The 14826-nt window shown below is 40.7% G+C and overlaps 1 protein-coding gene across 1 annotated transcript in view; it reads left to right on the top strand.

Moving 5' to 3' along the window:
• Positions 1-14826, top strand: part of LOC126298510 (cytosolic 10-formyltetrahydrofolate dehydrogenase) — a 191098-nt gene that overhangs the window by 151303 nt on the left and 24969 nt on the right. The window contains exons 10-11 of the mRNA XM_049989857.1: positions 1955-2176; positions 2479-2672. Of these exons, the coding sequence (XP_049845814.1) occupies positions 1955-2176; positions 2479-2672 (416 nt within the window). The remainder of the gene's footprint in view (positions 1-1954; positions 2177-2478; positions 2673-14826) is intronic.

Genomic DNA, 14826 nt, shown 5'->3' with positions numbered 1-14826 from the left:
ATTGCCGTTTCAAATATACCGGTCATTTTTGAAACACCCTGTAGTTTGGTTTTGCAGTTTAGAATTCTATGGCAAGTAATTGATTTCAAATTACATGTTTGTTCTCCTCATTATATTCCCATTGTGAAGCAATGCTAATATTCTCCAAGTTATTCATCTAAAGTTATTCCATTATTGCTTAGGATAATCTATGGAGGTCTTTTGTATGTGAATGGAAAGTTTGACACCCTTCCATAATTGGTAACACTTTGTTTTTCTCATTTTGTATGAAGTAGATGGATTATGGCTATTATTTATACTTCTTTTGGACTTTTTTGTATTTAAATTTTCCAAAGAACAAACAATATATGATTTGGAAACATTCTGGACTTCTGTTGTTAATGAGTCTTTAGAATTCCATCCATCATTTTAAGACTTTTGGTGATAAATTCTCCTCAAAATAACATGGTATTGTTAAAAATCCTAATTATTCAATAGATCTTTTGATGTTTCTGTGCTTTGTTAGCTCTATCAATCCAGATTTTGTTCAAGGGATTTTCTTCTCTTCCTAGATATTTTCTGTCACAATCTGACACATTTCATTCCTTTTATTCTTAACTGATCCTAATGTTTTGTTTCCAGCTTTCTGGATTTGTACTTCTCATTATCCCTCGACTTGGTACTTTATTTGTCTCAGTTTCTTGTTTTTAGTTTTATGGCATTTCACTTAAGCCCTCTGTTTGCATCATATCTTAACAATTTTTCCAATGTTATTTTTGAACACGTATGGAAAATGACAGATTATTAACCTCAGAAAGGTAGTGATCCATATGAAATTCACTATTTTAACAGATTGTATCATATCCCATTGTTGACCTTCTTTTTATTGATTTCTCTTGTTTTTTCCCATTCATATGTGCATTAAATTTGTAAGTGTGTATTTTTTTTTTTTTAATTTTTAAGTGTCATTTTTGAAATAGGCAGTTTCTCTAATTTTGGCTTAAATTATGTTATATTATTTACTTTGTTTTTATTTACTTAAAATGCAGTGTCAAACAGAAAATTTTTCCATTGATCTCACTGCAGATTTCGTTTGAAAATGTTGTATTATTTAGTATTTTTACACTCTCATCTAAAGTCTAGTTTCTTGCACTGATATAAAATTGTGATATGATTTTGCTATAGGAGTAATTAATCTTATATTTGCTATCCAGCTTTTAGAACCTAATTAACATTTAACATTACAAAATAATATTAATTTTTTTAATTTCAATGTAAGAAATATTCCAAATCACTCCAACTTGTCTTTACTTCAGATGTTAGTACCTCCCATAATCTTAAGTGCATTTGTGTTACAAGATGTAATTTTAGAGTCCCCTATTAAGTTACCGTGGGGGTAATACAGTCTTTATGTGAACTTCCCATACTATGAATCGAAGTGGTACATTGTAAAATGTTGAAAAATTTAAGATTTCCAAAATAACACCACATTGTTCACCTGGAAATTGTTATTTTTGACTGCAATTGTCTTGCATTCAGTAGAACTGGGATTCAGTTTTCTGTGCACCCATCTAGATTTAGATTTTCCATGGTTTCTTGAAGTCACTTAATGCAGGTGATGGGATGGTTTCTTTGAAAATGGCAAACCACTTATCTTCCACTTTCCTGTCCTAACCAAGCTTGCATTTCATTTCTGATGACCTCACCATCATTATTTCTCTGCTACCATCCATACCTGGGAGGCATTTCCCAATCCACAACCTTAGGAGGTGCACGAAGGATGACTAGTAGCTCTACAAGGACATTATAGTTTGTTATTAAACATTTGTTCTTATAAGATACTGCTGCTTTATTTTCAAGTCTACACATTTATGTATTGAAAAGTCTCTCTCTCTCTCTCTCTCTCTCTCTCTCTCTCTCTAAATTACAAAATAAATAATGGAGATGACCTTAGATTTTCTTCTTTCTTTGATAGGCTGGCAGATCTTATGGAAGAACACAAAGAGGAGCTTGCAACAATTGAATCAATAGATTCTGGGGCTGTTTACACTCTGGCTCTCAAAACACATGTTGGTATGTCAATTGAAACCTGGAGATATTTTGCTGGTTGGTGTGATAAAATACATGGAACTACAATCCCAATAAATCATGCAAGGCCAAACAAAAATCTTACATTCACCCGCAAAGAGCCAATAGGGTGAGTTTCATAGACTGCTTCATTTTTAAAATTATGTTAATAATAGAAGTCATAGTAATGATATTAATACTAATGAAACCTGAAAATTATTTACTGTAATAACATTCATGAATTTCCCTGTTGTTGTTATGCCCTTGTGATTTTCTGCATCTCAGTTAATTAACTTTCTGCTGACTTTTTGAAATTTTGAGTACTTCAATCTAAGCCATTTAAGATTTTACTCTCAAAATTGTGTGTTTGTCTTTTCTTCACACTATTAAAGTGTTTCAACTACATAAACATCTTTTTTTTTTTTAATTTAGTGTGTGCGGCTTGATAACACCATGGAATTATCCACTTATGATGCTGTCTTGGAAAATGGCAGCCTGTTTAGCAGCTGGTAATACAGTAGTGATGAAACCTGCACAAGTGTCACCTTTAACAGCACTGAAATTTGCAGAACTGTCCATTAAAGCAGGCATCCCTCCAGGTGTAATAAATATATTGCCTGGTGCAGGTAAGCCTAATTATGTTGTGTTAAATGTTATCATATAAAAGTAAATAAGACTATACCCATTTCATAAGGTATCAGAGTAAGAAAAGATGCTTCATTAGAGGCATTCTTGTGATAAAGCAACTGACTACTTTTGCTGTTGAAGTAGGTGGACATAAAAGCGTCTGATTACCAGTTCTCTTTGACAATTAACTTTGTGTAGACTATTGTGCATAATATCTCTTCTGTTTTAAGGTCTGGAGCTGATATAACAAGTGTCCAATATTATAAATCCTTAGAAGCTGTCAGAAATGGGTTGATATTAGCTTGAGCCCTGCTCTTCTGAAGCATAACACTCAACTAGTCTCAAGAAACTCTTCTTTCTTTGTAGAGTAGTGTTCCATTAATAAGGTTGTTTGAGCTATATTGACATATTTGAAAACAGGTTGTTCGCATCTCAGCAAGGGTGAAAGCCATCTATGGGCAATATTGACAATAGCTGAGAGGCACTACATATTGTGGTCGACAAACACCACTAGGGGAAGGTGTAGCATATCACATGGGCTGAGCCACTCACACCAACCAGTCCAGGAGGCAACTGTGATTCAGTTCTAGTACCATCTATTGCATGAACTGCTATCAGTCATGCCATTCTGCTTGTTGGATTCGACTCTGCATTGCACTTGGACTTCCTTGTTCTTGTAATTGGCTTTTATTCAGTGTTCTACTTTCAACAATCTTGACTTTGTTATGTATTATGCATCCATGTCAGGAGCAGACAGAATACTGATGATGTGAGTTCTTCCCCTATCATGCTTTTGGTTACACACTCACACCTAGTGCCAGTGTTATAGACCCCAAAATTCTGGAATATTGACAGTAACAACTGTCACTGCAACAACAGTACCAGGAACTATGCAGCAGCAACAAGAACAGCATGTGGTTCTCCTGCAGCTCATATATCAGCAACAAGAGTGATGTCAGTCAGTGGTCATGGTAATGTCCCCACCTGTCTTTGGAGAGCTGGAAAGTATTCCTCCATAATTTTGAACTGTACTGTTTTGCTTATAGCAGTTCTGGTAGGCACAAAAGTACACTGCTCTTGTCTTCTAGTAGGCATTGTCTTAGGGAACAGGCAGTTCCAGTTTTATAGGACTCTCATACGATTACGGCTAGACTGTTGGTACACAGTGTATGGATCAGTGAGAACTGGAGGTCATTGACACTATTCACCATAAGGGGATTTGGCTAGGATGCAGGATGAACCCCATTCCCAGTCTCTGTGCTGAGGCTGGGGAACCACCACTCACCGTCCAGCAGCAGCTCCTTGTGGTGCATCAGGCATATAAGTTCCTTGCTGCTTCAAGTTCACTGGCATTCCATCTTGTTGCCCGTCCACCTATGGAACACCTTTTTTCCAATTATCCATGAGCAACAAGGCCTTTTGGGATCCGTGTGAAGCATGTGTTGGAGTCACCTGGTATTGCGAAAGTTCAGACCCGTATCAAGGGATGGAAATGACTGCCAACATGGTTGTTACAGAGGCCCAGATTAATTTTAGATTTAGTGCAGTACAGGAAAGGCTGCATTCCTGCATCTGTTTTTAATACCAAATTTTCCATCATTTCAATAAGCATCACAACTAATAAACTGTATTCACGGGTGAGACAAAGTAGGGGGACTCTGTTGGTTGCTCGGCTGTCTTCACTTGTCGTGTCCTCAAGAGCTGAGTGCTCAAGAATTTACAATGTTTGATGTAGAATTGTACATGATTGAGAGGACACTGGAGCAGGTGAAATGTGTTGCAGCTGCTAAATGCCTCCTCTGTATCAGCTCTCGGAGTGCCCTTTATTCTCTGTAACACTTGCACCCAGCAGATAAAGCAGTCCAGAATATCCACTAACAAAAGCTGAGAAAGGAGGTGACTTTTTGATAGATGCCAGGGCAAATGAGTATTAAATGAAATGAAATGGCAGATGTAGCAGCCAGTGAGGTGTGTCATGATAACCAGATAGCCCAGTTTGCCTTTCCCCTATTTGCTGTCATCTCACTGCTGAGGTACAGAGACGTAAGTACATCTACATCCATACTCCGCAATCCACCATACGGTGCGTGGCAGAGGGTACCTCGTACCACAACTAGCATCTTCTCTCCCTGTTTCACTCTCAGACAGAACGAGGGAAAAATGACTGCTTATATTCCTCTGTATGAGCCCTAATCTCTCTTATCTTTGTGGTGTTTCCGCAAAATGTAAGGTGGTGGCAATAAAATTGTATTGCAGTCAGCCTCAAATGCTGGTTCTCTAAATTTCCTTAGTAGCGATTCACGAAAAGAATGCCTTCTTTCCTCTAGAGACTCCTACCCGAGTTCCTGAAGCATTTCCGTAACACTCGTGTGATGATCAAACCTACCAGTAACAAATCTAGCAGTCAGCCTCTGAATTGCTCCTATGTCCTTCCTCAGTACGACCTGATAGGGATCCCAAATGCTCAATCAGTACTCAAGAATAGATCGTATTAGTGTTTTACAAGTGGTCTCCTTTACAGATGAACCACATCTTCCTGAAATTCTACCAATGAACTGAAGACGACTATCCACCTTCCCCACAACTGCCATTACATGCTTGTCCCACTTCATATCGCTCTGCAATGTAATGCCCAAATTTTAATCGATGTGACTGTATCAAGTGCTACACTACTAATGGAGTATTCAAACATTACAGGATTCTTTTTCCTATCCAGCTGCATGAATTTACATTTATCTAGATTTAGAGTTAGCTGCCATTCTTTACACCAATCACAAATCCTGTCCAAGTCATCTTGTATCCTCCTACAGTCACTCAACGACAACACCTTCCCGTAAACCACAGCATCATCAGCAAACAGCCACACATTGCTATCCACTCTATCCAAAAGATCATTTATGTAGATAGAAAACAACAGCGGACCTATCACAATTCCCTGGGGCACTCCAGATGATACCCTCGCCTCCGATGAACACTCACCATCGAGGACAACGTACTGGGTTCTATTACTTAAGAAGTCTTTGAGCCACTCACATATTTGGGAACCAATCCCATATGCTCGTACCTTAGTCAGGAGTCTGCAGTGGGGCACTGAGTCAAACGCTTTCCAGAAGTCAAGGAATATGGCATCCGTCTGATACCCTTCATCCATGGTTCGCAAGGTATCATGTGAAAAAAGAGTGAGTTGCTTTTCACAGGAGTGATTCTTTCTAAAGCCGTGCTGATGCTTGGACAGCAACTTCTCTGTCTCAAGGAAATTCATTATATTCGAACTGAGAATATGTTTGAGAATCCTGCAACAAACCGATGTTAAGGATATTGGTCTGTAATTTTGAGGATCCGTCCTTCTACCCTTTTATACACAGGCATCACCTGCACTTTTTTCCAGTCGCTTGGAACTTTACGTTGGGCAAGAGATTTGCGATAAATGCAAGCTAAGTAAAGAGTCAATGCAGTAGAGTACTCTCTGTAAAACTGAATTGGAATCCCATCAGGACCTGGCGATTTATTTATTTTCAACCCATTCAGCTGCTTCACAACCCCAGGGGTGTCTATCACTATGTCCTAGATACAGGAATCTGTACAAGTCTCAAACGGCGGTATGTTTGTACGATCCTTCTGCGCGAAAGATTTCTCAAATCCTAAATTTAAAATTTCAGTTTTTGTTTTGCTGTTTCCATTGCCAGGCCAGACTGATCAGTGAGTGACTGGATGGAAGCCTTCGACCCGCTTACCAATTTTATGTAAGACCAGAAATTCCTTGGGTTTTCAGCAAGATCTTTCGCTAAGGTATGACAGTGGTAGTGGTTGAATGCTTCGTGCATTGCTCTTTTTACAGCAGCACGAATCTCTACTAACTTTTGCCTGTCCTCATTTTCCCGATCTTTCTTGTACCACGAGTGCAGCTGCCTTTGCTTCCTGAGCATTCACCGAATTGCGCTGTTAAACCACAGTGGGTCTTTTCCGTAGATGGGAAGAAGAGTGGTTGGAAGTGATAGTCAATAAGCTGCACTTGTTAAAATCTATTATTTGGCCATAGTGTACCTCCTTTCAGCCATGCAGAGGGAATGAGGTCCTTCTCACTCATCTTAACATAGGACACAGCCATGTGGTGCATTGCTTCTTGCTTCAGTGAGAGGACCCTCGAGTGTGTGATGCTTCTGGGTCACAGACCATGATGCACCTCATTGTAATAGACCCTGTTTTATATTCAGACAAGAGAGCAGCAGCTTATTTGCCAACAGATTTTTCCCTTTATTTTAAATGACAATGACATGAATATAGTGCATATTTTAAGGTTTTGTGAAATGTCTGAATAATTTCCTAAAATTTAGGGAGAAGTTTTTAATGTTTTATCGGAGTGGCTAGCTCAACCTTGTCTTTTTTTGTATGAAAAAGCTTTGACCATGTATCGATACTAACTGTGGTGACATGCTTAAAATTGCAAAATCTTTTTAGGCTGCTTCTGAAGCTCGTAATTCTTTCACAAATGGTGTGAAAGTGTCAACAGTAGTTCCTCGCCATTATAAACACCAATCAGCTGACAATTTCGCTTGACCCTAATCTTTTCTTGCCTCTCTAAGTTTCACCCAATTTCATGAACATCTGGATTGCCAGCATCTTCTGAGAGACTTAAATACGTAGATCATGCTGTTCCTTTTGCAGCAGTGAATGACTATTTTTTTTAAATAGTAGCCTGGTGGATAAAAAATGCCCTCCCTCCTCAGCATTGTTGCATGCTGCACACAAGTTGAAAAAACTCCAGTCCTGCCCTGACTGTGGTAGCTGACATTCAAGATGCATCTGTACACACTGTCCTGTGGACTGTTGGACCTGTGGTAAGCAGGACCACCTTGCAGCAGTGTGTCAACAGGTGTCCACCAGTCACATGCTCAGCCATGAGATGAGAGTGGCACATCAGCCCACACGGTCATGGCTGCAGAGCATGCGGCTCCCCTACTAGGAGCTTATGCTAATTCAGTGTCTGAAACGGTACCTTCTTCTGCCTGTGACACTTTGTGCAATTTGTACAAAGAGATTTTTGAATCAACACTTGGGTGTGCACATAGTTTTACTGCTCACAACTCTATGAAGCCTTCAGCATTGCCAAAATTTTGTAGAGGTCACCAGCTATCATTTGTGATCAGGGAGGTTCTTTGAGGATATCCCCATTTTCAGCCATTTGGTGTGTGTTACTTGTGGTTGTCCTTAAGAAACCTAATGAGTCTTCAGGCATTAGTGCTGATTTTAAGTAATCCATAAATGCCCAGTCCAGCAGTGGTCTCTGTTTTATGCCCCACATGCAGATTTTGTTAGCTGGCTGAGGACCATAATTTTTCAAAGATAGATCTAAAGGATGTGTTTATACAGCTGTAGCTTGATGAGGTGTCAGGTCAGCTGCTAGTCTTAAATATGCCATTTGGCTTACACAGGTACAATTGCTTACCTTTTGAGGTTGTTAGCGGACCTTCCATTTTACAAAAGTATTTAGAGCAAGTGATAAAAGGTATTCTACACTTGTTATGAAGCCATTCTGCCATTGTTATGAGGCCAACACATGTGGAACAGCTCAGCAACCTCGAATCTCTCTTCACATGGGTCCAGGAAAGTGGCTTTCACTGTCAATTGGAAAAGTGAGGTTTCCTTGGCCCCAGTATCAAATAACTGGGGCACATTCTTTGTTGCAAGGGTATCACGCACACGTGACTACATCAATAAGATCACTGATATGCTGACCCCTACTGTCCTTTAACAGCTGCAGTTGTTCCTGTGTGAAATTATCCACTATGCGTAATTTATTTCACACCCTCCAATTCAGAAGTGCAAAAAGGACATTAAATTTATGTGGTTCACCACCTGTCAATATGCTTTTCAGTGTCTTAAGGGCAGTCTTAAGATGTTGCTGTGTATGATGCCATACAACTGGGTGTGCATCGACACTTACAGCGGACATGTGGAATTGTGGTAGTTTTGTCTCGTAAGTTGGCAGATGGGTATGAACAGGCAATTACCTTCAACTCCAAAATGTTGAACACAGCAGAGCTAGGTCGCTATTGGATGCTGTCACTGCATACACAAATCAGCAGCCCATTATTTACATGAATTACATGACCTGTGCATAGACATCTAATGCCCCACACATCTACGGACCTACTAACAAACTGTTGGACCCCTGATGTGCAGAATCAGTGATGTATTTCATTCCAAAGATGGACAAACAAGCTATTAAGCAGCTGTTCATAATGTTTTGGCTCATCAGTATATGTCTAGGCAAGATCTTACACCTGGGTCATCTACAGGGATACGAGTTGTGGGGTTTGGGGTTGAGCCTGGAGCAGTGTAGGGCTGGACTAGGATATTGCTCAGGTTGGGCAATCAGTGAAATACCACTTTGGGAGGTAATCAGAGCATTTTGGGTAGAATACTCCTCATTTCATGGCAAAGTATAGCCTAAGTGGCACTGGAACACGAGGACAGTATTGTTCTGTAACCAGTTAGTGGTGGCATCAGGTTTCCTAAGATTACAAGAAGAAATGTGACTGAAGATCTGTTCAAGGACCAGCTGAGTATATTACTTTCTATGACAACAGTGGCTAGGTTATAAATGTATCTACATAACACCTTATTCCTGCTGCTGTTCTAGCAATCATAGGTACCATTGCTGTAAGGGATGAACTTATTAATACAGGCAGGTTGATAACTCCAATATTGAAGCTACTGTGGATAATTACTGTGTCATTCATGAACAGTCAGTAGAGAGGCCAATATCAACATCAAGAAGGTAAGTCTGTTGAGCTAGTGAGTGATAAGTTCCTCACCTCAGTGCAGAGACATGCCCTTAGAATGCTTGTTTTTTTGAAGTTAAAAGGCATCTGGTCTCATCGTCCATCAAACTGTGAAGCAGATACTCAGGAATCAGCAGAATGTAACCTAAGTCATTTGGATTCATGGAAATGAAATAATTCATCATTGCAATTTGCTTCAGATGCTCAGAAAGATTTTAATGTTAACTGAGTACAAAAAATCTTGTACTACAGATTGCATTTTACAATGCTTTAAATTTGACATTTGACCCATGGCCTTATTGTTCTGTTTGTTGCATCAGGGACACTGTAGCAGGCAGGATGTCATTCCTGTATAAAATTTTCATCCGTTGTAAAACACTGTTACTTATTACGAAGGACACAGCGTATTATCTTGTGTGGAGAGTCACTAATGGATGTGGAAGACATTTTAGGTGTGCCCTAAGGAAGTGTGTTAAGACCTGTGCTGTTCATGTTGTATATTAATGGCCTTACAGACCATACAAATAGTAACCTCAGACTTTTGGCAGGTGATGAATTTCTCTGTAATAAAGAGTTGTCTGATAAAGGCTGCACAAATATTCAGTTAGATCTGTAAGATTTCAAAGTGGTGCAAAGATTGGCAGCTTGCTTAGATGTTCAGTAATGTAACACTTTCTACTTTACGAAACAAAACAAAACAAAACATACAATATCAATTAGTCACATAAATCAGTCAGCTTGTAGAAATAAGTGGGTGTAACAATTTGCAGGGGAGTGATAACATAGATTCAGTTGTAGGTAATGCAGATGGCTGATTTCAGTATGTTGGTAGGGTTGATTTGAGTTGAACAGGTAGATGAAAGCAGCTGTCCTAGCTTACTATTGCTCACACTGAAACAGGGTTCATTGTGCCTTTTCAGTCCCTATAGTTCTAATAAAGCCAACCAGTATCCTCGAAGAGTAGTTGGAGGCCCTTTAGTGTTCGTTTATGAGACATGATTTTTTCAGGATCTGGAGACCTGAATATTTTGTCTTTTGGTCCCCAAACCTCCACATTGGAAGACTAGGTGTGGTGCAGTTTCATCAACCTCACCACACAGCTTACACATAAGAGCTTCTTTCTGCACATCCATCATGAGTAGGTGTTGTTAAAGTTCCCATGGCCAGTCATTAGTTGTACCATGAGTTTATCCTGTCTTCTCTTAAAACATGGATATGGCATCATTGGCTTGCCATGTTTTTGTTTTTGGATTATAGTCCAATATTCTGTGTGCAGCCTTCTGATACAATTTTGTAATTTTGCTTTAACCATCACCTCAGTAATGATTAGGACAGGTAAGGTCCAATAATTGGAGTCATTGTACCTGCCCTGGGCAGCCTATCCGCTTGTTCATCGCCACTGATTTCTGAGTGACCAGAGTCCCGCAGCAGGTTTACCTCATTGCTTTTTGCTAGTCTTACAAGGGCTTCGTGACATTGTGTAACAATCTTTACTCTCAAAGATTGTTGCAGTGGTTGATAGAGATTTTAGAGCTGCTTGGCTGTCTGAATAAATGTAGATGCTATGATGTTTTTGATGCCTACGCAAATTCTCTCTTCCCCGCACACTCTGATAGCAGATATATTCACCTGGAATACTGTGGAGAGCTTCCCTAGAGAGATTGCACTCTGTTGTGTATACCTCAGTCCCAGTGCCTTCATCTATGTTTAATCTGTCAGTAAACCATACTATGTCTCCTGCTCAGTGTCTTAGTTCATTCTTCCCCTGCTCCCTAGTTCAAATTATTACATAGAAAGGTTTATGGAAGCTGCTGTCATTTCCCTGACCATTTCTATATTCTAAGAGAGCCAATACCCAATTAAAAGGGAAACTGGTTTATTACAAAGGGTCTGTTGATGACACAGGCATGTGGTTCAATGGTACAGCAGATGAAATAGAATCGTTTGCAACTGCTATGAGTAAAATGCACCCCAATATCAAATTCACTATTGAGTGTTAGACTGAAGAGGGTATCAGTTTTCTTGATCTTAGAATGTAAAAGTTGAATCAAAAGCATGTCTTTGAAATTCATAGAAACCCTATCACTTTAGATGTAATTACAAATAATTCTCTGTGCAACCCTACACAGTGCAAACTGGCTTACTTCAGGCCCATGTTACTGGACTCGCATTCGGGAGGACGACGGTTCAATCCCGTCTGCAGCCATCCTGATTTAGGTTTTCTGTGATTTCCCTAAATCGTTTCAGGCAAATGCCAGGATGGCTCCTTTGAAAGGGCACGGCCGATTTCCTTACCATTCCTTTCCAAACCCGAGCTTGCACTCCGTCTCTAATGACCTTGTTGTCGACGGGACGTTAAACACTAACCACCACCACCACCACCAGGCCCATGTTAAACCATATAAATAGACTTCCCCTTAGTTCATCTGCTAAGGAGAACGAAATTAATATTATCAAAACTGCAGATAAAAATAATGACTGTAAACCACAAATAATTGACAACTTGTACAATAAAATTAAAGACAGTAAATCACCTGCATTAAATTCACAACCAGCACCAGAAAAGGAACTATTTTCATGCATTCCGTTCCTAGGCACAGTCTCATATCAAATTGCCAATCTTTTCTCTAGGACAGGAGTTCAAATACACTGCTGGAAATGGAAAAAAGAACACATTGACACCGGTGTGTCAGACCCACCATACTTGTTCCGGACACTGCGAGATGGCTGTACAAGCAATGATCACACGCACGGCACAGCGGACACACCAGGAACCGCGGTGTTGGCCGTCGAATGGCGCTAGCTGCACAGCATTTGTGCACCGACGCCGTCAGTGTCAGCCAGTTTGCCGTGGCATACGGGTTCCATCGCAGTCTTTAACACTGGTAGCATGCCGCGACAGCGTGGACGTGAACCGTATGTGCAGTTGACGGACTTTGAGCGAGGGCGTATAGTGGGCATGCGGGAGGCCGGGTGGACGTACCGCCGAATTGCTCAACACGTGGGGCGTGAGGTCTCCACAGTACATCGATGTTGTCGCCAGTGGTCGGCGGAATGTGCACGTGCCCGTCGACCTGGGACCGGACCGCAGCGACGCACGGATGCACGCCAAGACCGTAGGATCTTACGCAGTGCCGTAGGGGACCGCACCGCCACTTCCCAGCAAATTAGGGACACTGTTGCTCCTGGGGTATCGGCGAGGACCATTCGCAACCGTCTCCATGAAGCTGGGCTACGGTCCCGCACACCGTTAGGCCGTCTTCCGCTCACGCCCCAACATCGTGCAGCCCGCCTCCAATGGTGTTGCGACAGGCGTGAATGGAGGGACGAATGGAGACGCGTCGTCTTCAGCAATGAGAGTCGCTTCTGCCTTGGTGCCAATGATGGTCGTATGCGTGTTTGGCGCCGTGCAGGTGAGCGCCACAATCAGGACTGCATACGACCGAGGCACACAGGGCCAACACCCGGCTTCATGGTGTGGGGAGCGATCTCCTACACTGGCCGTACACCTCTGGTGATCGTCGACGGGACACTGAATAGTGCACGGTACATCCAAACCGTCATTGAACCCATCGTTCTACCATTCCTAGACCGGCAAGGGAACTTGCTGTTCCAACAGGACAATGCACATCCGCATGTATCCCGTGCCACCCAACGTGCTCTAGAAGGTGTAAGTCAACTACCCTGGCCAGCAAGATCTCCGGATCTGTGCCCCATTGAGCATGTTTGGGACTGGTTGAAGCGTCGTCTCACGCAGTCTGCACGTCCAGCACGAACGCTGGTCCAACTGAGGTGCCAGGTGGAAATGGCATGGCAAGCCGTTCCACAGGACTACATCCAGCATCTCTACGATCGTCTCCATGGGAGAATAGCAGCCTGCATTGCTGCGAAATGTGGATATACACTGTACTAGTGCCGACATTGTGCATGCTCTGTTGCCTGTGTCTATGTGCCTGTGGTTCTGTCAGTGTGATCATGTGATGTATCTGACCCCATGAATGTGTCAATAAAGTTTCCCCTCCCTGGGACAATGAATTCATGGTGTTCTTATTTCAATTTCCAGGAGTGTATGTTTCCGCGGCAGTAACACTGTGCAACATAAGATTATCCACAGCACCAAAACCACCAGCCTGTGCCTAGAAAAATCAGGAATTTACAAAATTATTTGTGACAATTACCCTAGCTTTTATCATGAACAGACTGGCAGAAGCTTCAGTACAAGATATCATGAACACATTAATACCTCTAGACTAAAAAGTTTAAATAAATGTGCAGTAGTCAATCACTTGAATTAATATGGACACTGTGTTTCTAACATTGATGACAACTTACAGATATTACATACATTTTCTAAACAATTTCCTTGGGCTGTTCACAGAAATCAAAGTCAAGCTGCACACCTAACAGTCACATCGCTGCAGTTTGATACTAGTAGATAATTGTATAGATATAAACGAACCCGATGAAGAAATGTGTTGCTCTCATCCCACCCTCCAACTTTGTAATTTTTTATTTCCTTTAGTTAACTGTAACAATAATCAAATGTTGGTATACATAAATGTGTGCACATGTGTGTCTACTTTACAATATGCAATTGGTTGGCTTTGAAGTTTTTCATCAATAATTTCCACTGGGAAAAAATACTACTGAAAGCATTTTGTCGTACAGTCTTTTAATAATAAGTTTACTCTTAGAGTTCAAACATCATCATTGCTCTGTTTACATCCTTGGTTAGTATTTAATGCATGGTATCTTTGTATCCTTGCTTAATGGTAATCTTTGCATTGTAAACAATAAACAAAAACCTCTAGTGTGAAGCACATGTCTGATGCTCATCACTTATTTTAAGAATATTATGAAGTGTGCCACAGTAATTTATTTACAATGTATGTGCTGTGTGGTATTCAAGAACTAGAGCTAGTGCTAGGAAACCACATCGACCACAACAAAACAAATTGCCATCTACTGGAACTTATGTAAGTGAACACAACTATTTTGCATCGTATAGAAGTAATGTTAGCACTTTGGCGTATTTTTATGAATGAAACAACTTATATAAAGTGGCACTAAATACTCAAATATTCTTATGCAGTTTGGAACAGACAACATGCTGCTGGTCAAAACATCTGTGTAACAAAAAATATTAGCCATCTGAAGATGGGCATGTTAGCCTGAAACCAGTTATGACACTAAAATAAAACATTTTAAAAGTATTTGTATCTGCTTGCATCATTCAAAAACTATCATTAATGGCCACAGAGTCCACAAGATGCAACATGTATAAAATAATATTCCTATATTTATCACACTCCCTATATTGATGCAGGATTCAGGATATCCTAAGGGTATCCACTTATTTCCAGTTTTT

This window comes from Schistocerca gregaria, chromosome X (genome assembly GCF_023897955.1).
Source record: "Schistocerca gregaria isolate iqSchGreg1 chromosome X, iqSchGreg1.2, whole genome shotgun sequence".
NCBI lineage: Eukaryota > Metazoa > Arthropoda > Insecta > Orthoptera > Acrididae > Schistocerca > Schistocerca gregaria.
The sequence above is the reverse complement of the archived record's forward strand: the minus strand, read 5'-3'. Positions and strand labels throughout refer to the sequence as shown.